This window comes from Carlito syrichta, unplaced genomic scaffold (assembly GCF_000164805.1).
Source record: "Carlito syrichta isolate Samal-C Ts95f unplaced genomic scaffold, Tarsius_syrichta-2.0.1 Scaffold133743, whole genome shotgun sequence".
Lineage (NCBI taxonomy): Eukaryota > Metazoa > Chordata > Mammalia > Primates > Tarsiidae > Carlito > Carlito syrichta.
Genome location: NW_007077839.1, coordinates 242209 through 270027, shown reverse-complemented (window position 1 = coordinate 270027; position 27819 = coordinate 242209). Strand labels below are relative to the sequence as shown.

At 35.2% G+C, this 27819-nt stretch overlaps 1 protein-coding gene across 1 annotated transcript in view; it reads left to right on the top strand.

Annotated features, from left to right (window-relative positions):
- Positions 1-27819, top strand: part of AP3B1 (adaptor related protein complex 3 beta 1 subunit) — a 245200-nt gene that overhangs the window by 190513 nt on the left and 26868 nt on the right. Inside the window, exons 22-23 of the mRNA XM_008049368.2 lie at positions 16416-16647; positions 22109-22193. Of these exons, the coding sequence (XP_008047559.1) occupies positions 16416-16647; positions 22109-22193 (317 nt within the window). The remainder of the gene's footprint in view (positions 1-16415; positions 16648-22108; positions 22194-27819) is intronic.

The following is a 27819-nucleotide window of genomic DNA, read 5'->3' as shown; positions in this document are numbered from 1 at the left end:
TGTGAGAGGTCACTCAGTATTATAGACTCTAGTTCCATCCAGGTTGCAGCGAAATTCATGATTTTGTTCTTTTTTATGGCTGCGTAGTATTCCATCGTGTATATGTACCACATTTTTTTAATCCAGTCCTCTTTTGATGGGCAGCATACTGAGTTGTTTTTATACTGTGTCTCCCTAACTGACTCCCCTGCCTCTCTCATCCACTTATAGGAACTGTGTGATTACATTGGGCCCTCCCAGAAAATCCAGAATAACTTCTGGTCACAAATTCAGTTGATTAGCCACCTTAATTCCCTCTTGCCATGTAATGTTACTTATATGAGGGGGAATCCAAAAAGCCCAGAAGTATCTTTTGGAAGGTGAGCCCCTTGTAGTACAGGCTTTACCTGCTAGGTAAGTGTTCTGGGAATCCATCAGCATCAGTGTACCAGCTAGCGTTGTGAGAGGCTATGTTTGACTTCAGTGGATTTTTTTTTAGATTTTTTCAGTGTGTTTGCCCATTTCATGATGGGTGATTTACGAGCGTACCTGCTCACACTGCACTGACTGTTCAGCAGTTTTGGACCAAAAACATCATGATCCCTATACTCCATAGTTCCTGTTCACCTGATCTCACGCAGGTGACTCTCTTTTTGTTTCACCAGATGAAAAAAGTTTTCAGAGGGAACCGTTTTGCTGATAGGGAAGAGGTGAAATAAAAAACAGCAGACGCACTAAAAGGCGTCAAAACTGACAAGTTGAAAAACTGTTTTGAGTAGTGGAAAAAGCATCTTGGTAGGTTTATTGCATCAAATGGAGAGTACTTTGAAGGTGACTGAAATTTAAATGTGTAAGAATAAGTAACACAATATTTTGTAAATAAATTCTGGATTTTTTTCGGTCCCCCCTCATATACAGGTTCTGTGAATTAGGGCTTAGACACCTTTAGGGGGCTGTTTTTCTATATACCACCTCACTTATAGAGCCTATGGGGAGGGGGAGGTACAGATATACTCATGTTCACCCAACCCTGTCAAATCTCAGAGGAGCAGGAAGGTATGGCCATGACACTTGTGGAGGGTATTTTCATGCAGAGCCAGAGCCCAGCACCACACCCAAGTGTGTACTCTCTGTTCATGATGTTGATTGCACCATGGGAGTGACTCACTAGTCCTAGAGTTCAAATGCAACCATCTGTCTAACCAAGAAATTCTTATTGGAGGCAGTTCTGCTTAACTCTAGTTCAACAAACTGAGAATTTTGAAATTTCAAATCAGTCAAATTTATTATCTTCCTAGTGCTGTCTCTTTGATGTTTCTTTGTTAGAAAATTTAATACATATTTCAAAATTTTACCAGTTTTTCCTTATTAGAATCAGAATTATAATAGCATCAATTATTGAAACATCAATTTATCTAAAGATAATGGAGATATGAACCTCAAATGACATGAATTTTTATGCAAGGATTTAAAGTATTTTTAAATATTTGCTATCAAATACAAGTATAGGCACAAATAATTAACTCACTGGTGCTATTCAGGCACCAGAGAATTAAAAAGTCATTTATATATTTTTAAAATCATGCAAAAACATGATTCATATCCTGTGGTTATTTCCCTGGCTAATTCTTTTTGTTTGATATGAAATTATTAGATAATAAAGAAATTATTATTATCTAGCCTTACCACTTTGTTCATTACATGGGGCATAAAAGTTTGCATAATGCTACATTTGAAAATTAAAGGGCAACCCCTTGGGTCCCCTCCAACTCTGGGAGCTTTTCTGTCCTCAATGAATTCTGCTTTCAAAAAAAAAGGAGAAGAAGAAAGAAAATTAAATTATTAAAAAGTGTTAACATGGAATGTAATTAAAATCATTATGGGCTGGACTAGGTCAGTAAGAATAGCATAGACAAATTGGGACTTGAACTGAGCATTGTATTCTGGGTAGTAACTGATATTTAACTAAATAACATGATTTATGATAGTAAGTCACAAGTAAATAATGATTTAAGTAAATCACAGAACAAACAAGTGAGTTTTGTGTGCAAAGCTGGCAAAAAGTAAGGGGCACAATAAAACTTAAGATTAAAATACAGTGTGTGTGGAGGGCTGTACTTTTAGGTTTTTTAAAGGCTTATTTTTACATCAAAGTTTTGTAGATCTGTGAAATCCTGTTCTTATATGGAGTGACACTTTTCTGAAAAGACCCAACTCAAGAAGAGATTGGAGATTATTTCATGTCCTATGATTATTTCCTTGGCTAATTATTTTTTGTTTGATATGTCATGTGAAAGGTAGTTTATCAAAGCTAACCAATCTCAAAGCTTGCTGTCTATCAGACTTTGTGCCTTAAGCCAGTGCTTGACTTTATTTTTTCCATCCCTGGGAGCAAGTATGATGAGGAATCCTAGGTGTCCACTACTATCTCGTAGAGGAGTAAACTCTAAAATAAGAAGAACAGTGGGCAGAAATAGTTTAATAAGGACAGCAGAATAGGAGCCAAAAATTAATGTTGCTACAAATTGGATGGAGAGTTAAACTCAAGTTGCATAGATTGTGGGACCACATTCATGCCATCAGAAATCTTATAATGACTTAGCTATGACTTCTTTCCTATTTCTATAGTATCTTCTTCAGTAAACTTTTAGGGAAAACAAGCAAAAAGTACTGCAACTTGATGATTAGGTGGGTGGGCAATATCCTGTTTGGAAATGAAACTATGTTCTAGAAAGGTTGGATTTATTTCTGGACACTGACTTTTTTAAAAGCAATGCATCATTCTCCATCCAACAAATGCCTGCCATAGCCAATAATACGTTGGCTTGTCCATTTCCGGCTTGTAGTACAAAATAAATGAAAGCCAAGGGCATTACAATTGGGAGGGAAGGGGGACTATTATTTAAAAGGCTTTTAAATGATGTCACTATATATTCTTTTAACAACATCCTCTAAAAGCCTTTGAAAAAATAGTCCCTTCCTCCCTCAGTTGTTAACAAAGACTGTACTGGGAACCACTCTTTAAAAGGCTGTTAAATGGTGATACTGTATTTTTTAACATCAACATCATTTAGAAACCTTTTAGAGAACAGTTCTCTTTACCCACAAATAACAGGGGTGGAGGGGAAGATGGGGGAAGGGATTACTTTTTTAAAGGCCTCTGGATAGTACTATCAATAAATACAGCATTATTGTTATAAAAGCTTTTTCCAATGGTGATTTAGCTTTTTGATATGTACTTTTAACCTCATGACCCTGTGTTTTCTGACAGATTGGTGTTTTAACATTGACTGAAAACTCAATTTACTAATAATCCCAAGAATGCCTTTTATTGAACTTTTTGCACTTTAAAAATCAACATCACATATACAGTCTCATTTGATCCTCGCAACAACTCAGTGAAACAGACAGGATATGTATAATTAGTCCCATTTTACAGAAGAAAAAAACAGTAGCTCTGAGATGGTGGTTTAGCTAGGGTCTCACTATTAATACGTGGCAGAGTTGAAACTATAACCCAGATCACTTGACATCTGGTCTAATACCTCATTCTGCTGTCTCGGGTTGCCTTTATTCCTTTTTAAAAGTACTTTTCTTCATTAGTCTTTTCAACATGTCCAAGTACTAATTAATTTTTTACAGTTAATTCTTTACAGTTAGTTTATACTATATATATCCACTTTTATAAGTGGGATTCTGTCATGTCAGCACTGAAGATAGAAACATAGGTGGCAGAAATCTTATTAATAACGTAACTCTGATGAAGTACAGAAGTGTAAAATACTGTCTCAAGGTGTGGTGGTCTTCTGTGATGTTGTGACATGCAAACTTTTCTTGAGATGCATATGAAATGATCACTTGAAATCCACTTGCAGACACCTAGTTTATTATATAGCTGATATTTTAAAGACAATTCTAATCTCATTTTACAGATTTGTTTTTGATAGTTATTCTGTTTTTTTAAGGATAATAATTATAATTAAGATCTTATTCAAAAACATTTCTTCAACTGTCATTAATCTTTGGAGATAAATCATATATGCTAGTTCTTTTAACTTCATGTCATTCCCCAAAGGAGAGAAAAAAAATCTCTTCATTAGCTTTCATGACTGACCTATACTTTCCTTTATTATAAGGAACATTTGTGTTTATTGAAAAGGGAACTATAGCTTATTGCTTGACAGAAATGATACTTAAAATATTAAATTCCAGTCCTAAGTCTGCCAGTAGTTTTGTTCTTATGCCAATACACATTGTCAGTAATAATAATTAAAGAAGGGTACTTTCACTAACAAAACACTTTCACATGCAGTATCTCACTGACTCCTCATAAAAGAATCATATGAATTAGGTGGTATTCCCTTTAATTTCCAAATTCAAGCTCAGAGAAGTTAAATGATGTTCTTCTTATTGATAGCTTGAAGATTTTCTAACTTAAGATCTAGTGTTTTCTTTCTTAACACTGTCAACCCTGCCTGACAAGAAGGAAGAAATAACCTTTCTTTCTTCTGAAGAAAAATGCTTCATATGTTAAAAATAGGCATGGCCTGAGAAACACATGGTCAGGGCAAGCAGCTAGGCTCAATCCCAGGACTTGGCCCTTAAAGGTTTATGCTGCCAGGTGCTTTTCCCGTGAAGAAACCAGGCCGTCAGATGGCTTTGCTCCCACAAGCTTGGACTCCAGAGAATTTAAGATTTCTGTGTTGTAAGTTAAATTCTTCTCCCAATCCCCACTTCTCACTTAAGAATGTAAAATATTTACACACACATCAGGAAAAACTGTGTATTTAAGTGTGTGTGTGTGTGTGTGTGTATCTGTGTCTGTTTTGTGGTTAGAGGGCTCATTTCCCCATCATTGTCCTGTGTCAGGAATTTTTCAGCAACTTGTGGTGCTTGGGACTGACATCTACTGTGTATAAGGATCCTTTTTTTTTCCCTGTCAGATTTAAAGAAAGCATCCTGAGAGGAATCTATTCAAATTAACGTACACATAATAAAATTCCCTTTCCAATTTGTACATTAACTAAGACATACTTCTTTTCCTATCTCTAGGACCTTTTCTAGGTGAGACCCATATCCCTCTTCAAGGGAGATCATGCCCCTTAAGTTGAATTCACTTACATGCAAGGCAGCACAGTCAGCTTTTAGAGGCTGTGTTTCCCTCTCTGAAATAATGCAGAACAACTGACAATTCCCTCACATACTTTTATAAAGTACTATTACGTAACCTAGCTTTTCTCTGAGGTTCTCCATTTGGATCTTGAAGTCCTTCAGTAAATCTTTTCAGTGTGACCTCACTCATAATGGCCTATAATTCTCTGATGAAGTCATTATTACCAGAAGATTGTTTGTGTGAAGCTCCCAACTGTTCCTTGTAGGTCATTCGATTTTTATCCTCATATACCTTCCTTTTATGAGGTCCATGCAATCTTGCCATGCCCACTTCCCTTCCTTGCCATTCTTCTCCTCAAACCTCATAATCACTCAGTTAGCGAAGACCTTAGCATCTCATATGTAATCTTTCTAGCCCACCATCATGTGGAAGACCTCAGTGTTCACATTAAAAGCCTGTGCAATGTGTAACCTCACAGTCTCTCGTTCTGTTCAATTCTGATAACTTCACTTGCACTGAATTTCAGCTACATATCCTTTTACTTTAACTCTGAAATCTTAGTCCGCTCCCTTCCTTGTACCTATCACGCTTCTTAAGCCCTTCACTTCTCCAAATGTTCTCTCATGTTTAGCCTCTTCTTAAAACAACCCTGAAAGACAAGTGCTGGTGTCCCTATTTCACAGATACCTAGAACTTAATTAACTTTTCTAGTATCATAGAGTTAGTAAGTTATAGAACCAGAGTTTTAGTTCAAATCTATTTGATTTCAAAGTCCTGCATTTTCCACCACTCATTGAGCACATAAAGGTGGTACAACTTAGAGAATGATTTTTACAGGATCTTGTGGTACAGATAAGAGTTTAAGGAATCTAAAGACAAGAGGCCAATTAGAGTGGCGTTGTGTAGGGTAAGCAAGAGAATACAGGAGCAAAGCAATGGGAGAGACACCAAACTGTGACTCAAGGTTCAACCTGAGAGGGATTTTACTTTTCTTATATTTCCATACTGTTCAAATTATTTTCCATAAACATTCATAACTTTTGCAGTTTGAATAAAATGAATGATTTAAAAATGTTTTCAGTGTTAACTAAGACTTGAATCTGATGGTAGAGGGACAGAAAAGAGAAAATGAATACAAGACAGTGAACTTGTTATTAATTAATGTGAGTATGTCAAAGATAATTCCAAAGTTGTGGGCTTGATTTTTACAGGAGAAGAGACTAACATTTAAAAAAAAATATTATGTCATTGATATTGGAATAAAAAACAATATGAACTACAAGATCAAATGATTATCCTATGTGTCAAATAACAGTTTAATACAATGCATAATTTTTTGTGCTCCTATGAAATGTTCCAGGTTCTAATGACATTTCTTTGACCAGTTATTGGAAACTTTGTGCTAAATACTTTGAAAATCGAATTCACTTTTTTTATTAGTACCCTTAAATCAAAAGTCAAAAAAGAAAATTAAAAGAATAATAGAACATATTTATATATAGTATGACATGTTTGTATCCATGGCTGTGGTACTATTTTTCCATGTAAGTAATAAATTAAGAAATATAGGCATCATTCTAGATTTTAGATTTATAAAAAGCAGTAAATATATTGACAAGGAAGCTTATTGTTCTGTGCTTGGAGAGGGCAAAGAATCGGATATTATTTTAATTTGCTTCTTATCTCAAAGCCAATATAAATTGAATATATCCTATACCAGGGGCCAGCAGATTTTTTTGTGAAGAGTCATATGGTATTTTTGGCTTTGCTGGCCACAACCACCCAACTCTGCCATTGTACTGCAAGACATTGTAGTGCCACAGACAATATGTAAATAAGTGAATGTGTCTTTGTTCAAATAAAACTTTATTCATAGATACTGGAATGTGAATTTTATATAATTTTAATGTCATAAACATGTCATTTTGGTTTTGATTTTTCAACCATTTAAAAATGTAAAAGCCGCTGGGCTCAGTGGCTCAGCCTGTAATCCCGCGCCTTTGGGAGGCTGAGGTGAGTGGATTGCCTGAGCCCGCGGGTTCGAGACCCGCCTGGGCAGTGAGACCTCACCTCTACGATAAATCAAAAAATCAGCTGGGCGTGGTATCGCATGCCTGTAATTCTGGCTACTTGAAAGGCTGAGGCGGAAGGATCGCCGGAGCCCAATAGGTCGAGGCTGCGGTGGCCGGGAGTGGCCACTGCACTCCAGTCTGGGCGCCAGAGCGAGACTCCGACTCAAAAAAAAAAAATGTAAAAGCCATTCTAAGTGCATAAGCTATACAGAAGTAGAAGTAGGAAGCTTATTGTTCTGTGCTTAGAGAGGGCAAAGAATAGGATATTATTTTAATTTGCTTCTTAACTCAAAGCCAATATAAATTGACTATATCCTATACCGGGGGCCAGCAGTCATAGTGTGCTGGCAACTACTTAACACCCTGCATGAATTAAGATGCTCATTAAGTGTTTGTTCATTATGTGTTCAGACCTTTCTGCAAATATATATTTAATATATATTGGTTATTACAAAAATAAGAGGTGAGATAGTCTGACATATTATTATGTATACTAATTGCTAAAATTAAAACATGGGAAGATCTAAATTTAAGTACATAAGGAAGAAGTTACCTTTAGGATTAAAAAGCATTTATTTTAGGTAATATTTGATGGAAGATTCAAATATATTTCTTTGAGTCTATGTTTATACATAAGAGTTAACCCTATACTAGGTCAGTACTAGTTTAATCCTAGCCTCAATGAAATGGATTTAAGATAAAATAAAGACTCACTTTCTGTCGTTTACAGAGTAAATAAGACAGTACTGTGGCTTTCTGCATTACAACTTGTTAAGAGTTGTATATGTCAATTGAGACATGTATTGGCTTAAACAGTTCTAATTTTAAAGATGAAGCTGTATCTCTGTTTGCAGCTATTTTCTTACCTTGTCATTTTTATAAATTATATATCTAAGTATACTGCTGTAAAAATAGATACAAAGTGTTTTATATACTGCAGATCTTCATAGTTTTGAAATTCAAAAACAGAATACATTGATAATACTTAATGACTAAGTAAATATGGATTAAAACATAAAAGACTGGAAAACCTTGTTTTCATAAAACTTTATGTGGGAATGTCATCTTTGAAATAGTAATGCAGATGCTGAAAAAGTTTTATTCTAAGGCACTTACTTGATATTCTGTTTTATTTTTCAATCTCATTTTAAATTTTATAATTCAATCATTTTGAACAGCTATGTTCAAAAGAAGTTTTACAACTTTAATCTTAATAATCTCAAAAAAAAGCAGACATGCTATGTCATAAAATAACTATTAGTGACTAGTTTGTATCCTATAAATCTAACTTGAGTTGATAATATGGTCCATTACCAGCTAACTGCACAGAGTATTTTTCATTTTACACTCTTCAGTTACTTTTTACTGAAGTGTTAAAAAATATGAAGCTTTTCTCCTCTCTAAAATTGCACGCTGTCTGTCTGTTATTAGGGAGATAACAGCTCTTATAAATGTTTCAGTAAGCGCTAAGTAGACAGTTATGTGCACTCTCATTCCACGCTTATTTGCTTACTGTAATAAACTGATAAAATATGTGTGGTTTGTCTCTGTGTATCTACAGGCATCATGAGTCACATAGATTTCCTTTAGAAATAATGTTGTGTCTGCAGAATTGATTGCTTATTTTCATAAACCATATGAAGGTACACAAACGACTTTTATTATTTAAACATATGTTAAAGATTTGTAAAGGATTATCTCATTGTTACTTGCTGCTTGTTGTTCTGTTAACTCTTGGGGGAGGCTTTTCATTTTACAGTGACTGCAGTTACTGAACAAATTACTTCCTCGTGAATCATAGTAAAGATGACCCATATCATTTGCTTATAGTGCAGCTAAATTTTTAATTCTTTGAATAGTGTTAAACAATTAAATCAAAATCAATGTTTTCAAATGCTATCTTTCATCCCATCCTGTTTATACAAGTTTTTTAAAAATAATACTTATACCTAAAACAAGACATTTTAAGAATTCTTGTTTGTATTTTTTTGTACAGAAGTCCTTCTAGCTAATAAGTTGCCTTCGTGTGCGCCTTTAGAAAATAATGGGAGTTTTTTTTTTATTTGTTCACAATTATATGTAATAGAAAATTTCAAGTGAAGTCATTTTCTAAAGCCAACAATTATTAATGTTGACAATCTCCGCTTATCACCCATGTACTCTTGTAAGGCTGTAGTATTTTTCGGAACTGTGTTATAATTGAGCACTCAATATTAAATAAAGTGTAGTTATGACCAGCACTAGAGGTATATTATTTGCAAATTTTCATAATCATTTAAAATAGAAAAATTAGGCTTTGAATTCTGAAAAAGGATACAATGAGGTTTTGTACATTGAACATAAAAGTAGGAAGTAGATGGAAAGACAGATAATAAACATAATAAGTAAATTACATATATTGTGTTAGAGACGTATCAGGTGACTATTAAAAAAAGAAAAAGGGGAATCAGAAGGAAGAGATGCAAATGGGTTAAGCCTTATTAAGAAGGTAACTTTTGAGCAAAGACTGTCATGGCCGACCATGTGACTATCTGGAGAAGTGCATTTCAAGCAAGAGAATAGCAGTGCCAAGGCCTGTGGTGGGAACATTGCTGGTATGTGCAAGGAACAGCAAGGAAGACAGAGCTGCTGGAATGGAGCGAACAGTGGGTTCAGGAGTAATAGGAAATGAGATCAAGGAAACTAACAGGGAGCCTGGCCATATAAGGCCTTCCAGGCTTCTATAAGGATTTTTGGCTTTTACTCTGAAATTAGAAAAACCATTAGAATGTTTTCAGCAGGGGTAACTTTACTTTAACCAAAACATTCTGACTACTATTCAGAGTAGATGGAACATAGCAGTTCAGTCTGTTCCGTAGGATGCAGGGGTAGGAGCAAGGAGACCAATCAGGAGTCTGTTGGAATAATGCACATGAGAGAGCTGTTGGCTAGACCAGATGATGACAGTGGAGAAGTGGCCAGATTTTACTCAGTTAATTCAAATAACTGGGTTCCTCCCCTGACCTCTCCCTCACGTGTCAGCTATGGCATTTGTGTTCTTTTAGTCCATTGAGCCAACCTCTGTCATGGCATTTATTACACTGGCTGACTTACTTATTTCTCCCAAGCTAAACAATAAATGATTAATAGTAACTTTGTGTTTAAAACAGTGGTGCTCTTATTGGACAGAGAGCCATTAACTACCTAATTATTGCACATAAGCACCTTTCTCCCCAAGATGCCTGTGAGAGACATAGGATCACAGGACAAAGGAAGCCAAAGAAAACTAAGTTTCAACAAGGGCAAAAACATTCAGATCAAAATTACCAGTCATTCTCTGTCTCTCATCTGTGTTTTTCCTTGAATTCGCCTTATTCTTTTTTCTTATTGAACAGTGTGCCAGGAAATATGGCCACAGACAGCATTAGAGTTTTAGTCTCAGAATTTTAGCTGCTTGAGAGACTGGCTCAAATTCCTAGGTCCCAAATCCAAAAATCTTAGGAAAGGAATTCATTTGGGCAGTCACGAGGTGGCAGAAAAACATGCCAGCCCTGTCAAGTACTGAGTGTGGCAAGGTTTCTAGAAAATAGTGGGGGTGTGTTGGGCAATCCCATTCATAGCCACTACAAAATAAAGCACTCGGCGCAGAGCTTCCTCAAAAGACCAGCCCTCAGTAGAACCAAATAAAAGCCACCCTGAAACACTGGACTATTCTTGTTCTTCATTGTCATGAGACTTACTTGAAACTTTGTTGTCAGCTATCAGAACATTTTATGAAACTTCAGAAAGCCATAGAAATAATTAGCCAAGTTATAATATGGACTTTCATAAAGGAAAGCCAAAGGAAGAGAAGTAGTTTCTATTGTGTAAAGTTGTATTCTCTTTACCAAAGCCACCAGCCTATCTGGTGCAGATTCCAGAAAGTGTAAGCTGGATTTTTAGTTCCTATCCACCCTTTCAGTCAGTTGTCTGCCCAACTGTATATCAGTGATCCCCAACCTTTTTAGCATCAGGGACCAGTTTCATGGAAAACACCTTTTCCTCAGACTGAGGTAGGGGGTGAACATGGGGTATTCAATTCTTATAAGGAGCATGGACCCTAGATCCCTCACATGCACCATTCACAATAGGATTCGCACTCATATGAGAATCTAATGCCACTGTTGATCTGATAAGGCAGAGCTCCTCTCATGGCCACTCACCTCCTGCTGTGTGGCCTGGTTCCTAACTGGTACCAGTCTGCAGCCCAGGGGTTAGGGACCCCTGTTATTTAGTGGTTTTACTAAGTGTTAATTTAGCTGTTTGAAATGTGACTAAAACTTTTGTTAAATAACCAAAAAAGGGGGCTTCAAGAACTTTGAAGGGTCTGAGATATTACCCTACTTGCAGACTAACAAGTTAACTTGCAACAATTGCATGAATGCTATTAGAAGACACAAGACTCCTGGGTCTGAGGTAAAGGACGGTTTATTACTTGCGGCAATAGCAGTAGCCAGAATAGCATCATTTAATCACTTCTGAGCCCAATTCCCATGTGATGAAAGCCAAGTGCTGCCTGTACACGCAGAATGTGGCTTTACAGGAGAGGAATCTGAGAGTTAAAACTCCAGGCTTTTATAAGGGTCTGTTAGCAAATCTGCCCAGCTTTTGCCCCAGAGGGAGATTTTATCTTTGTAATTCTGGACCGCAAACAAATCTGTCACCTGCCCCAGAGGGAGACATTACCTCTGTCTTGCAAAGATTGTTCATGATACAAACATCCTTGAAAAGAGTTTCAGGAGCAAAGTTGTTCATGACTTTACTCAGCAGACATGAAACTTGGAGAGAATTTTTTCCCAATAACAAGGGGAGGGACTTGGAGTGGAGAGGATGTAATGTTTGTGCCCCAAGATCAGGATTCAGCAAACTTTTTTTAAAGGATGAGATAGTGAATATTTTGGGTATTGCAGCTACTCAACTCTGCCACGAACAGTACATAAATGAATGAGTATGGTTGTGTTCCAACAAAACTTTATAAAAATAGGCAGCAGTCCCTATTTGTTTGTGGGCTGTAATTTGCAGCCTCTGCCCTAGATGATCTGTTGTGTTTAGACTTGTTAAATATCTTTTTTTCCTTAAACTCTCATTTTCACAACCCAAATCTAGTTTTATTTTATAATTTACCTTTTATCTTTTTTTTTTTTTTACATCTAATACAGTTTTTGGTATCTATAAAACGAAGTCAGAAAAACCATTGCAATGTTTAGCATCTTAGAATATAAGCAGCCAGAGATCTAATATATTTCTGGAATATAGGTATCTAATATGATGTACAAAATTAGCAAAGCCATCAGTCTATATGGTGCCATTGTGCAGATACCAAAAAGACACCCTTTCATGTAAATCTTAATATATATTAATGGTATTAATACCAAGATTAACTGTGCTATATATAGAAATAGTTGAAAGGTTTATGGAACCTTCCACTGGTTTTATTGAACAAAATATTACCTATGTAGTTTATCCAAGTATTGGAGAAGTTTGGCGTAATATGACTTGTATGAACTTGGGAAACAAAAAAAAGCAATTAGACATTTTCACTTAGTTCCCTTTTGTAGTTAAACAAGTATATATTGTTACAACAGAGTGTCACTTATGATCCTGTTTATTGTGGAAGCATACGTAGACCTCTCTGTGTTATCACAGATAACCTTGAAGGATTTGTCAGAAAGAGCGTTTTTTACATGATGAATTCATTGGAGAGTGCTTCTTACTTTGAACTTGGCTGATTGTGGAAAGGCTGAGTGGAGAGAATTGTACTATTTTTCTTCCTTTATCCATCCCTTAACAACTCCCCCCCCCCCACAGTTTTGTATTTTGCTTTTTATTTGTTTTATTTTACTTTAAAGATGTGGGGTACAATTCAGGGTAAGGTATACAAATGGTCATTGTACAGAAAAAGTTTGGGCCTCACTTTGGTCTCCACTTTACGTGACTTGAGATCAGGTACCCTTACTGATGAAGTGTGCCCCCCTCCCCCCCCGGCAGTTTCCCACTTATAGTATTATGATCATTATTCAGCGTCTGCTTATGAATGAGAACATGTGATACTCAGTTCTTTATTTCTCCTTAACATCTTTTTTAACAATTATAATAAAACTTCAGGATTTTGACACAAGGTAGAAAAAACAAAATAAATGTTCTGGACCATGTGTCCCAGGATTAGACTGAGAAAGAATATCAGTAGGTCAGCCAAGACTTAGTGGCTCTTAAATTACTTAACTTAAGGTATACTTTAAGCACCTTGTATGGGTTCAGAACACTACTGCCTGGCTGCTTGTGAACCAGACCCTTGCTTCTGTTCGGCTTTTCTCATACTATTCTATCCTTGCCTCTCTCCAACTTTCAAGTAGCCTTCCCCTTTACATTATAGAGACAAAGCTGGCTACATCACATTACATTTACATTCCCACAGAGACAAAGCTGGCTACATCAACTTCTGTTTAGTGATTTAGTGACAACTGTGTAGAAAAAAAGTAAGACATGATCACTGTCTTCAATGTGCTTATCCTCTAATTAAGGCAATGTGATACTGAAAAATATAATTAGCCAGTTAAGAACTTATGTTTAAGGTTCGTTATCATAGCTTCAGTGGCATAGGAATTTGTGGGGGGAAATATTTTTTCTGAATATGAGGCTATAAATGTAATATAAATATACAAATATAAATATAAATGTACAAAATTAGCAAAGCCATCAGTCTATATTTATATTACATTTATAGCCTCATATTCAGAATTTATAGTCTCATATTCATATATATATATACTGTATGCACACATGCATACACACATTTTGTGTCTGTTTAGATGCCCACTATATCTTCAAGTGAAAGAATGTTCACTCACTGCTGTCTTGGGTTATACCAAACAACACAGGAATTCACAATGATAATAGAAATTAGAATGAGCACTGAAAGAGAAGAGTTTTGAAAATAATTGTTATTGAAGGAAAAGAATCTAAGCTCAGAAGTGAAAGAACTTTGAAAAATTAAAATGTTAGACTGTTGTTGTCATCATCAGAATGTTAAAGTAGAAGGAATAAGCCAGTTGCCCCACTGCTTTATCTAACCAAAATTTAAGATTTAGTCAGTTCATTATATTTGCAAATAAACTCTCCTGTAAATTTTTACAATGATTATTTTAAATTGCCCACACTTACAAGTTGGGCTTTTGGAGAAAGAATAATGTGTTTTAATGATGCTTAGAAGACACTATTAATTGTTTTGTATATATGATATTTAACTCTTAGAGTTTTTGTTGAATTTTAAATTATTACTATTGTTACTAACTTTTTAATGTCATCGAGTGTGACTGGCATAGTGAACATGTTTATAGGTTGATATGTGCTCTCACACTTATATTAGATAACCTAGTTGGAAGAGCATACTTGTTAGGAAAAAATCTTGATTAGGCCTGCTTAATTACAAATTGATTTTTTTTTTTTTAAAAGCTTGCACATATCAGGTCAAGCCTAATATGCAATACTTAGACTTTGAATGGAAAGATAGCTATCACATGGTTTTAGAATGGACAGTGTTTCTTTATTTAATATGCTGCCTATGGTTACAATCAAAGTAAGATTAAGGGAAGAATTATGCTAAAAGAGTCTAACATCAATGGAAGGATAAACAGATGATTAACCAAGAAAATACCGGAGAAGGGAGAAATGAGGAAAGGTTTCTTTTACCGAATAATTGAATTATATTGTAGGGTTGTAAAAAATAAAACAATCTGGTTTAACAGATGAATCAAGGCCCAGAAATGTCTCCTAGTATATAAATAATTAGAATGTTTGCATTTACAAGTCAATGAGGAAAGGCCATTCATTAGATCATGTAGGGACAATTGGTTCAATATTTGGGGAAAAATAATTAAATTTAAAATTAGCATACCTATATCAGTTCCACATGAATTAAAAGATTGAAACCACGAACAATCTAGAAGAAAATGTAAATGAACAGTTACCTGATCCCAAAGTAGGCAAGATCTTTTAATCATTAAAGCAAAGGAAGAAACCGCCTTAACCTGGAGATCATGGTCTTCAGTTTACAGTCAAAGAAATTCAAGGTAAAAAGATGTTCAAGAAGTCAAGATTAGACACAAAGGTACAAAATGTTCATTATTATTTAATAGTAGATGATGCTATCTTATGCTGAAACCCAAGAAAACTAGCTGACAGACTTAAAACTATTAAGAAAGTTAGCAAGATGGCCACATATAGAGTATCTAGGAAAGAAACTAACAACAATGTTTAAAGAAACTAACAAAAATGTTTATAAACTGTGCAAGAAGAGGGGCTTATATAATTGAGATTATTCTCTTTTTATGTTGTCAAAATATTTTAATATATGCCTGCCTAGTACAGAAAAATTTTAGTACTGTTTTGAGGGCATTTACTTTACATTTTAATATCATTTTTGACTTATAGCTATGTGGTATTCTTTCATTCAGGCACCCTTGTTGATAAGAGGTGTCTCCCCATCCCCAGACAGATATTTACTACCATTAATCCCATCTCCCTTCCCCTCCCCCCCCGTAGTATTATGTTGGATGTTCAAGGTCCACTATATGAGTGAGAACATGTGATACTCAGATCTTTGTTTCTGTGAGAGATCACTCAGTGTTATAGACTCTAGTTCCATCCAGGTTGCTGCAAAATTCATGATTTTGTTCTTTTTTATGACTGCGTAGTATTCCATCATGCATATGTACCACATTTTTTTAATCAGTCCTCTTTTGATGGGCAGCATGGTTGCTTCCAGGTTCTTGCTATTGTGAACAATGCTGCGATAAACATACATGTGCAGGTATCTTTTTTATAGAGTGATTTGAGTTCTTCAGGGTATATTCCCAGTAGAGGGATTGCAGGGTCATATGGGAGGTCATATTTAGAGCTTTTAGGAATCGCCCACTGCTTTCCACAGAGGTTGCACTAGTTTACACTCCCACCAACAGTGTAGAAGTGTTCCCTTTTCGCCACACCCTCTCCAGCAACTGTTATTTTTTGAGTTATTGATAATTGCCATTCTGACTGGAGTTAGGTGGTATCTCATTGTGGTTTTGATTTGCATCTCCTTAGCTGTGTGGTATTCTACTAATGTTTGTTATTGTGGTTTATATAATACTTTAGGAAAACCAGGAATTAAATGTCACAAATGTTTTCATAGCTTCTAAAATAATAACTATATTCACTGAATCAGCTTCTTTTTTTCTTCTTCCCATGTGCAACAGGTCTGCACTCCTGTCTTTGTCCCGATGAAAATTCATGTGCTGCTTCACCGAATGAGTGGGAAAGGACTAGCTGCCCATTATTTCTTTCCAAGACAGCCTTGTATTTTTGGTGATAAGATGGTCTGTGTACAAATAACACTGAATAATACTACTGATCGAAAGATAGAAAATATCCACATTGGGGAAAACAGACTTCCTGTAGGCATGCAAATGCATGTTTTTAATCCAATTGGTAAATATTAATTCTCATTTAAAATTTAACTGTATTTGATAACTAAATGTTCATTTTAAAAGTAATGTAGAATGTCATTTTGTTGACTTTTAGCATATTCAGTTTATGTTTGTTTTCTACTTTTAAACTGAGTTCATTATACAAGATAATTGTGTCTTTGCCCTTAGTAAATCAGGTCCTAGCGATAGTAATACCAGTAGTGATGAAAGGATGGGTCTGCCTCCCACTGTGGGAGCTTTTCTGTCCTCTCAGTAAATTCTACTTTCTTTAAAAAAAAAAAAATTGCCATCCTAATTTACCTAATTTAACTTACTTGCGCACTTCCCCTCCCCCATTCCCTCCATGACTTTAGTGGTTTGTTGCATATTAAAAGCAAGAAATCTAGCCTTCCTTTTTGAATACAGTACCTCCCATATATCTAGATCCTTTCCTGTTTCATTCATAGTCCACAAACTGAAAAGTGAAGGGAGCAAAAGCTGGGAGGATGTTCACTGTTCTACTTGTCTTCCTCTCCGAATATAGAATATAAAATAGCATAGTGTTTATCCATGTCATGTTTTTTTTTTTTTTATTTTTATGAGTTGGAGTCTCACTCTGTCACCCAGACTGGTATGCAGTGGTCGCTCGTGGCCACCGCAACCTTGACCTGCTGGGCTCCGGTGATCCTTCCGCCTCAGCCTTCCAAGCAGCCAGAATTACAGGCATGGGCTACCACGCCCGGCTGATTTTTTTTATTTATTGTAGAGATGAGGTCTCGCTGCCCAGGCAGGTCTCGAACCCGCGGGCTCAGGCAGTCCACTCACCTCAGCCTCCCAAAGGCAAGGGATTATAGGCTGAGCCACCGAGCCTGGCTCCATGTCGTGTTTTTAAATATTTTTAATCTGTTGCCATGTAAAAATCAAGAAGTTTTTACAATTTAAAACGGGAATCTTTTAACAAAGCATAAGACATGGCAGTAATGGTTCTTTGTTCCCATTGTAATGACCGCTGGTGCTGTCCAGGTGCATTTTTGCCCACGGCATCCCTAGTGTCTCCCCAGCTAAGTGTCAGTGGCCATTTGTCATTCTACTTGTGTTTAAGTATTTGGCTAAAAATATACCCTTTAAAAGTTAAAGTTGACCGGGCTCAGTGTTTCAACCTGTAATCCCAGAGCTTTGGGAGGCTGAGGTGAGTGGATTGCCTGAGCCCACTGGTTCGAGACCTGCCCAGGCAACTTGGCGAGACCTCATCTCTACAATAAAGTAAAAATTAGCCGGGCATGGTGACACACACCTGCAGTTCCAGCTACTTGGAAGGCTGAGGTGGAAGGATCGCCACAGCCCAGCAGGTCAAGGCTGCGATGGTTAGGAGCGTGCCACTGCACTCCAGTCTGGGTGACAGAGTGAGACTCCAACTCAAATTAAAAACAAAAAAATTCAAGTTCAATTTTATGTCTTTGAATTTGAAGTAGTGTAATATTTAGAATACCTCTGTTCCTTCTGTTTTTTTCTAAGTAGAGACAGTTCTAGGTTTAATTTAGAGAAGCTTCGGGCAAAACTTCAATTAAAAGTGATAGGAGGTTTGTGTCATTGTATCCTCCAAATGTTACAGTAAGAATGCTCTAGATAGTGCCTTTTTATAATGTGCCAGGTGAACCACGCCTTTTGACCAGAATGACCTCAAATGTGATAACTGTGCCTTCTTTACCCATTGTTTCACATAACTATTCCTGTTTTTCACCTTCATCTGAGATATTTAGCATTGCTGAATTCTCTATGAGTCATGCAATAAAGGAAGTAATTTTTTGTTTATATTTTTACACAATGAAATAAAACAATTTCTGAGAAAGCCTAGTAGAGTTTTACAAACCACGAAAGTAAAGTGGAAGTTAAAGGAAACTGATTTCAGAATCCATTTAATATTTTTAAAAAATATTTTGATAATTAAGACATAGCTTAAAGAATATACAGTATTCTAATTTTTATTTAGTAGCTTGTGAAGTTGTTATATTGACAAGGAATTATAGAATATTCCAATTTTGTATTTTTTATTGCTTGTAATTCAACATTTTTTACCTAGTTAAAAAATTAGTTTAAGAAGTGTCAAGCAGCTGATATATGAATTGTGTGAAGGTTGAAAATGTTATCCAAAGGTTAAAACAGTAGAACAGTATTAATTTTTCTTTGAGCTGGCATAATGAGATGATGAGTTGACCTTTTGTTGGCCTATGTAGACTAGAAGAAACAAATATAATAAATTTTATAGTATGACCTTAACACAGAAATAAAATATGAGTGTATACCATTGCCTTAGTACTAGTTATAAGTTTCTCTTTTTCATTCTTCGGCAAATTTTTATGACTGAATGTTTTATTCATTTTATTGGCATTTATTGAGTACCCTTAAGATACAGAATTATTTCCTGTGCAATATGTATTTTTTGTGTAGCAACACCTAGACTCATTACAAAGAGATACAGTAGAGCTACAGAATACGATATGTCTAAGTTAGTCCTCCAAAAACATCTTAAGAATGCAACAAAAAACAAATACTGTATTTTAAAGTTTTGTGAAATAAGGTAAGATTTGTTTTATTTATTAAGCATGCATGCACTTTTAAGGAGTCCAGTAGTTTTCTTATTTGACACTAATCTGTTTTTGTCTATAGTATGCAATGACTTTTGTCTAGATTTTGCCTTACTTTAGCATGAAACTAGATTCCTTGCAAGAATATTAGGAATAATGTTCCATTTTTCCCAAAGAGACCAAGTATACAAGATATTTTTTTTTAAAGGCCCAAAGGATAGCTTTAAGCTCTCAGCATTCTATTCAGTGACTTTATGTTAACAGTTGACAAATTTGAGTTCAGCTAAGATTTCACTGTACAGCTGTCAAATCAAAGTCAATGGCATCTTATGTGATTTCATTTTTCATTGTTAATGGTGTGGTGTAATAGAGCCACTGTTTTTCAGTCATTTCTCCGTAGCCATCTCAAGTATATAGCAGCAAATGTAGAAGCTGTATTCAAATATCGCACCTAATTGGATACGCTTTCCCAATTTAGTAGGCTCCAAATATTATAAAAATCCATTATATGAATAATTTTATGCTGATCATTTTGCTCTTGAAGCATCCATATAATAAAACATGCCATTGATCATGAACTGTCCTCCAGAATTAGCATGGCACTAAGCTCACAGTTAATTATCTCAAACCTGAAGACAGTATCAAATTGTGTCAAAGAGTACTATCAACAAGGCATCGTGAGAGCTGTCACTTTGTCAAATGAAATACAAGGGTACATGGTGAAGAGAGATCTAAATCATGAATGTTTTCATGTTTTGGAGATGACAACATTTGCTGCCAGTATAGTGTCAGATACAAACAAGACCAAAGCCTAGTATATTTATGCACAAAAGAAGGCATTAAGAATTCACTGAAGAATAGCCTTGAGCACTGTGACTGACAGAGCTGTGAACTAATGACAGTGTGTAGCTTTAGGAGAAATGCAAAGAAAAATAGGTCTTTATAGTTCTTTACCCTACAGTAAAGCCTGTTTGCCATAGATTTAGGTAGTAGCAAGTCTTTTGGTATTTGAGTAGCATCCTGGCAGATGTTTGGTTCATAAACAAAAGAAAATCAGGTTAGAATCAGCAAGTCAGCATACATACCATTGAGCAAACCAATAACATTTTAAAATCAGCATCAGGCTGGGCATGGTAGCTCATACCTGCAATCCCAGCACTTTGGGATGCCAAGGAGTTCAAGACCAATCAAGGCAATATAGTGAGATCCCATGTCTATAAAAAATACAAAATTAGCTGGACATGATAGCACATGCCTATAGTCCCAGCTACTCCAGAAACTGAGGTGGGAAGATCACTTAAGCTCAGTAGTTGAGGCTTCAGTGAGCTATGATGGTGCTACTGCACTTCATCCCAGGGGGGCAGAGTGAGACTTTGTCTCTAAAATAATAAAATAAAAATAAAATCAGCATCAAACAAGTGCTGTCTTATAATGCCTAATTTTCATGGTGCCTATCAGACGTAAACATAATTCTTAGTGTAGTAACTTTATTGAATTATTATTTTGTCCTAAACAGCAATCATCTCTGTCATAATTAGCATTAAATGGCAAATTATACTTACCAACAAGTCCTAAGATAGTCAGTCTACTAAATTAGAAATGTGCTTGCTAAAATATAACTGTATCTGACAAGATGTATACAAAATAGACAGTGCTAAATTTAAAACTGTTGTATGGCATGGCTGCAGTTATACTGAAGACTTGGAGCAAAGTGGAAATCAAAAGTGGATAGTTTCTATGTGAAAAATGTAGTATTTTATATACATGTATATTTAAGGCTCTTTCAGTTATTCTAAGGTATAACCAAACTTTGGAATCATAAGCAGAATGAAATTTTGTTTCTGTTTACTATAAACTTTGCTAACTGAAAAAAAAATACTATATTTTTTGTTGGTATATTTACTTCCTATACTTGGTTGATAGATAAAGCTTCAGAAATTTCAAATCTATGTCATCTTCTCATTAATTTTATCAGGATAATCTAATCTGCCACTAAATTTTGTTTCATTAATTCTTTTTTTTTCCCCCTTAAGAGACAGAGTCTCATTCTGTCACCCAGACTGGAATGCAATGGCATGATTATAGCTCACTATAACCCTGATCTTCTCACCTCAGCCTCCTGAGTAGCTGGGACTACAGGCATACACCTCCACACTCAGCTAATTTTTATTTTTTAAATTTTTTTGTAGTGATGAGATCTTTCTATGTTGCCCAGGCTGGTCTTGAACTCCTGGCCTTAAGCAATCTTCCTGCCTTGTCCTCCTAAAGTACTGGAGTTACAGACATTAGCCACTATACCCAGCTTCTTTCAGTAATTCTGTAAATAATGCAATTACACTTATCATTTTGATTTTAGTAATGCCAGTTTTCTTGGTTAATTTCAGAATATTTTAATTTCCTCTTCCAATTTTGCTTTAATTTGCATTTTTTAATTTAGAATTTTTTTTCATTGAAAATTTGGAACATGGTTTAAAATTTGCTTTTTATATCTAGAATAAAGGTTACATAGTTTTAAATACATAATCTCTCATAGGCTCTAAAAGTCTGTCATAGGTATACCAAGCAGGAACACATGTGAGACCTTCTCACTTTCATTGCCGGTAGAGACAATATTAGAAAACAGGAAGTTTCTCTGGAAGATATGTTTCTGAAACAAATAGATATGATGTCTTCATTGGAGTATGTATAGAATTAAGTTGTGAAGACGAAAACCTTCAGGCAGAATAGTAAAGTTATTTTATAATTTGCTTTAATATTCCTAGTTTGAAACTTTTAAGCCATCACTAAATTTGACTGTTTTAACTGTTTTAACTACAAGTATTACATAAACTTTCAATGTTTATTGTACCTCCATTTATATCCTTTGTGTTTTTATGTCTAAATTATCTTATTTCCTAGACTCTCTTGGGCCTGAGGGATCCATTACTGTTTCAATAGGTATTGACTTCTGTGATTCTACTCAGACTGCCAGTTTCCAGTTGTGGTAAGTTCAATTGTCCTTCTATTTTTTTATATTACCTCTAAAGGATAGCAGGTCAAAACCTAGGCTGTGAACAACTTTTTTTCTGTGAAAGACAAAACATTTAAACAGATGTATTTTGCTTTGACAGTGTTTATCCTGCCATAGAATAGTTGTACAAATTGTGTGCAATATGTGCATTTTTAGTATTTGTTACACACCTGCCCTCTAGTCTGCCATACATGATTGAAATTCATAGTTTGTAGGTTAAAGAAAGAAGCTACTGCTGAGTAATTTTTTTTATCTTAATACTGCAGTTTTAGAAAAATTATGACAAAATTAATGAGGAAAATCTAGAAGAATTTAAAACTTTAATAATATTTTTGAATAGCCAAGAGAAGATATCTTTTGAAACATCATGTGTGTTACCTTGAGCTTCTAAAGTGGAATAATATTGATTCCATTGGTGCCTAAAACCCCTAAGTTTTTTTTTGTTTTTTACTTTAATTTTCAAACTGCTTTAGATAAAAATCAAAAGAGAACATTTGTGCAGTTAGTAAAAATGTTATAGCTGAATACTGTTCAAAAGAACTTATTTAGGACTAGATTTTGTTGTTTTTTATATAATGTTTTATAAATTCAGAGGCAATTAGCAAATTAGTACAAAACTGTATTCATTCATATTTGAGAATTATCTGAACTCTTTTTGTTTTTCTGAGACAAGGTACAATTTGTTATTTTGAGTTGAAGTTGCTTTGTTTTTATTCTAAAAAGAATTGAGACATTTTATTTAAATTTTTGCCAGCTTAGAACATAACTTGTTATGATTAAAAATCTTTACATTTTGGAAATAGACATTTTAAGATAAATTTATAGATTAAATATAGTGAGCCTTTCATTTTCATATAACTTTTCAGTTTACCAGTGATTCAGAACTAGTATTATACTTTTTATTGCCAAGAACATTCAATGATAAATATAAGCAATGTAGCATAACACATTGATTTTATGCAGATCATCACCTTTATGTTTTGGGAGGTCTGCTATATTAGTGATATATAAAAACTGATTACCTTTTCCAACATTGCCTAGTAATTGTTTATTATTTTTCTATTAGACAAACAACACCGATCAATATTACTGAACACCAGACTATGAGTAACATCACTCTAAATAGATTTGCCTCCAACACCAGAGGTATATTCATTTTAATGATTTGGACAATGTGAACCCAATGACAAAGCTTATGTACCAAGTTAGACCAAAATTAAGAACTAAAAAGATTCCTTTTTCTTACCAATTTATGTAAGGAACTTTTTGATTCCTATGTAATCAAGTTTTTTCCCCCCAATATTTTTATTACAAAGACTTCTTTTATAATCCATTGACAGGATTTGTGTTTTGTCTTTCACAATTAACTAAATCCTTTTGGGGATGGATAAATATGCTGGTAGTATTTGATTTTATCTTATGCTGGAAAGTATATATGAACAATGTTTTTCTCATTTTCTTTTAAACTATTTTAGGAAAATTATAGATTTATTTCACATAGAAAATAGCCTAAGCTATGGTAAGCATTTACTTAATATGTTTTTCTATTGTTAAGTTATAAATTATTTATTTTAGAGTTTATTAAGCACAAAAGCACACTAGATCAAAAATTATTTTCTGTGTGTTCCAAAAAGAGCACTTTGTCTTGTATCAAATGTAATTGATCCTGAAGCAGTGTAATCACAATTATTCACTTTCTTAATTGGCCTGCCCAAAATCAGAAAATGGAAACCGATCGACAGTGTTTAAATCAATAGCTTCATAGTAGTGCTAGCAAGGGTAGGGAGATAGTGGTAATTGGTAGATCAATTGGTCTTAGATGCCAATCACTGACTGTGCCTTTTGCATAGTAAATAGCACTTTTTGCTTAGTGACGTGCTATATTAGTCTTGGTAGTTCAATAAAAAGAAAAAAAAAAGAAAGAATGGCTGATATTGAATTTTTTCCTCAAAATACATTATACAAATCGATACACAAAATTATGGGTAATAAGAGCATATTTGATAAGACGCCTTCAAAAATGCTGAGAACATGGACTAAAAGCCTTTCAGGTACTCTTTTATTTGTTAGAAGAAAAGGAATGAAAGTATAATGATTCTACTTTAGCTGCTAGATTAACTCTATATCATTATATGTATAGATAGTTATGGACAGCTATTATAGAAAGCAGTGTAGTTATAAGGATGTTCGATAAGCATTAATGTCTCTTTTTTGCTTTGCATTTTAAATAGCTATCAAATTAAGTTTGTGATTACATTTATTAAGATTGAATATGTATGTAACATATACAAGTATACCTATCTAAAAGTTGTTACAGTGTATAAACAGATGTTCATCCTTGTAGTCAGCAGGTATGAATGTATTAACCAGTATGAAAAATAGTACAGCTTAGTGAAAGTTAGAGGACTGAGCATTTGCTTTTGTCCAAAGATTCTTTAAAAAGACAGAAAATGCATTCTTTAAAAAAGAATGGGCACAAAGAAATAAGAAAGAAGCCATTAGCAGACCAGAAATTGTGAAGAATTATTGATAGTTAGAAAGCAAATAGAGACAGATAAACAATAATAGAGAAAATAAAAATCACAGGGCAAAACACTCATGGGAGAAAACTACCATAATGGTAAGAACAAATTGGCAGAATTTCAAGCACAAAGTGAATCAGTGAAAAGAAAAACTAAGGGTCTTAAGACAGCAATCAGGGAATTACTTTCAACACCCAGTTCTCCCACCTTACCTCTAGCCCCTAGAAGCAGATTACCCCTAGATTTGTCTAAGAATAATAATAAAAAGAAAAGGAATGGCTTGCCTGGGAAAGATTTCTGGTGTGGATGTAGGGCCCAGAGCAGAACAGGGGTTGAGTTTGTATGAAGGGATGATCAGAGATAAGTGAAATGCAGTGCTATCCAAGAGAATGTCTGTCCAAGATGCTCTCAAATCCTTTGCCTCTAGGGTAAAGCCAATCTTCAGTCTGTTGGTGGGGAGTAAAGGTCATCGCCTACCTGCCTCCAACTTCATGTCTCCGTAGTTAGTCAGAGGAGACCCATAGTAATAATAATCATTAGCATTTATAATGTACTTGCAGTGTGCTGGGCACGGTCCAAGCACTTTCATGATATGTGTCAGTTTGTTTAATTTTCACCACCTTGTAGGTATTATTGCTCCATTTTATAGATGAGTAAACTGAGATGCAAGAAGGTTAAGAACTTGTTCTAAAATCTCATAGCTAATAGGTAGCATAGCTAATAGGTTGCTTTGTGTATTAATTAAACCTCATCCTTCATTATGAACATAAATGGACAGCTTAAGATGATGAAACTTTTGAGGGAAAGCAGCAACTTGACAGAGAAGCTTCAAGATGAATACAAAGACATACTGACTGTGAAGGGAGCGGACTGTTGGAAAGAAAAGAAATCTTTGAAATTACAAATAACATCTAATCAAGATAACACTGTATCCATGAATCAGGAACATACTGTAATGAGAAAAAAAAAGTTTTGAAAGCAGGATTTATTGAGAAGACAGTGGGAGGGGACCTGAGGGGGTTGCCCAAAAATTTTTATTTATTTATTTATTGTTTGTTTGGGTTTTTTTCTGAGTTCAAGTCTCACTCTGTCGCCCAGACTGAAGTGCAGTGGCTGCTCCCGGCCACCGCAGCCTCGACCTGCCGGGCTCCAGTGATCCTTCTGCCTCAGCCTTCCGAGTAGCCAGAATTACAGGAACACGGTACCATGCCCAGCTGATTTTTGATTTATTGTAGAGATGAGGTCTCGCCAAGTTGCCCAGGCAGGTCTCAAACCAGTGGGCTCAGGCAATCTACTCACCTCAGCCTCCCAAAGTGCAGGATTACAGGCTGAGCCACCGAACCCAGCCCCAAAAATTTTAAAGTGTTTTTGAAGGTTTAAAAATATAATGCGAAATTCAGTAGATGCATAGTAGAATGGACACAGCCGACTTCTGATACAGTGTTCTGGAAGAAAGGGTCAGGGAAGTCCACTGGAATAGAAAGCAAAAGACAAAGAGACGGAAAATAGAGACGAAAGGTTAAAAAGATCAGTTTATCAAATAGGAGATCTGAAAGGAAAGAAAAGATACACTGGAGGGAAGAAATAATTTAAAAAATAAATTATAGAACATTTTACTGCCAGGCATGGTAGCTCACACCTGTAATCCCAGCATTTCAGGAGATCGAGGCAGGTGGATCACTTGAATCTAGGAGTTCAAGGTCAGCTAGGACAACAGTTTTTTAAATTAGCAGATGTGATGGCATGTACCTGTAGCACTAGATACTCAGGAGGATCACCTGAGCCCAGGAGTTTGAGGCTGCAGTGAGCTATGATTGCACCAGTACACTTTAGTCTGGATGACAGAGTAAGACCCTGTCTCATAGATAGATAGATAGATAGATAGATAGATAGATAGATAGATAGATAAGATAGATAGATAGATAGATAGATAGATAGATAGATAGATAGATAGATTAGATAGATAGATAGATAGATTAGATAGATCGGTCTATAGATAGATGTTGATTGGATAGATTAAGATTTTCCCAAAAGGCCAAACAGAGTGAATGTGAAAAAACTACCAAAAGACCACATCCTGGTAAAATTTTTGATGAGGAAAAAAATACTCTAATATTTTCCACAGCAAAACCTGAAATTTTTTTAGGTTGCCTGAAAAAGAACAAAATGAGAATGGAATCAGATTTTTCATCAGTACTCTCATCAGTTCTGGAGACCAGAAGGCAAAGGAAATGACCTTTAAAAATTTGATGATACCAGGTAGTCATTTTTCTGTCAAGCAGATTCTGTCAATTTACCATCTACAGATTCTTTCTGAAAGAATTATTCAAAGACATATTGTAATGGAATTTTTTCTTAAAAATGAGATAGAGCCCGGCACAGTGGTGAGTGTCCATAGTCCCAGCTACTCAGGAAACTGAGGCAGGAGGATTGCTTGAGCCAGGAGTTTGAGGCTGCAGTGAGCTGTGATCGTGCCTGTGAATAACCATTGCACTGCAGCCTGGGCAACATAGCAAGACCTCTGTCATCATCATCATCTGAGACAGAAGAAAACATAGAATTATAAAAAAGAGTAGTGGGCTCAGAATTCTACCTGTAGAACCTATCCATGTATGAAAGATAATTGTTGACACATAATATGAAAAATAAGAATAATAAACGAGCCAAAACCTCAATGTGGAAAAATGTGGGAATGATGGTGTACTAGGGCTCTTGTCATATTTAGCAAGATGAGTAATTGATGGCAAAAAGAAGTTTAAATGTGGCTTAAAATATAACAGAGAGCCACTAAAATAATAAAAATATGATGTGTTATAACTTCCAGATAGCTAATGGGAAGAAGAAAAGGAATAATTAAAACTTGATCAGTTTAACCAAGGAGGAAAGGAAAAAGCATGGTAAATAGAAAATAAAATAAGATGACTGGAAGGGGCCATACACGCCACACATACTTGTTTTCACAATTTATGTCAGTGAATTAAATCCTACTTTTATTAAACAGGTAAGAACCAAAATTTAGCATATGCTATCCTAGGAACCATACTTAAAAGAGAATGGCACAGAAAAGTTGAGAATAA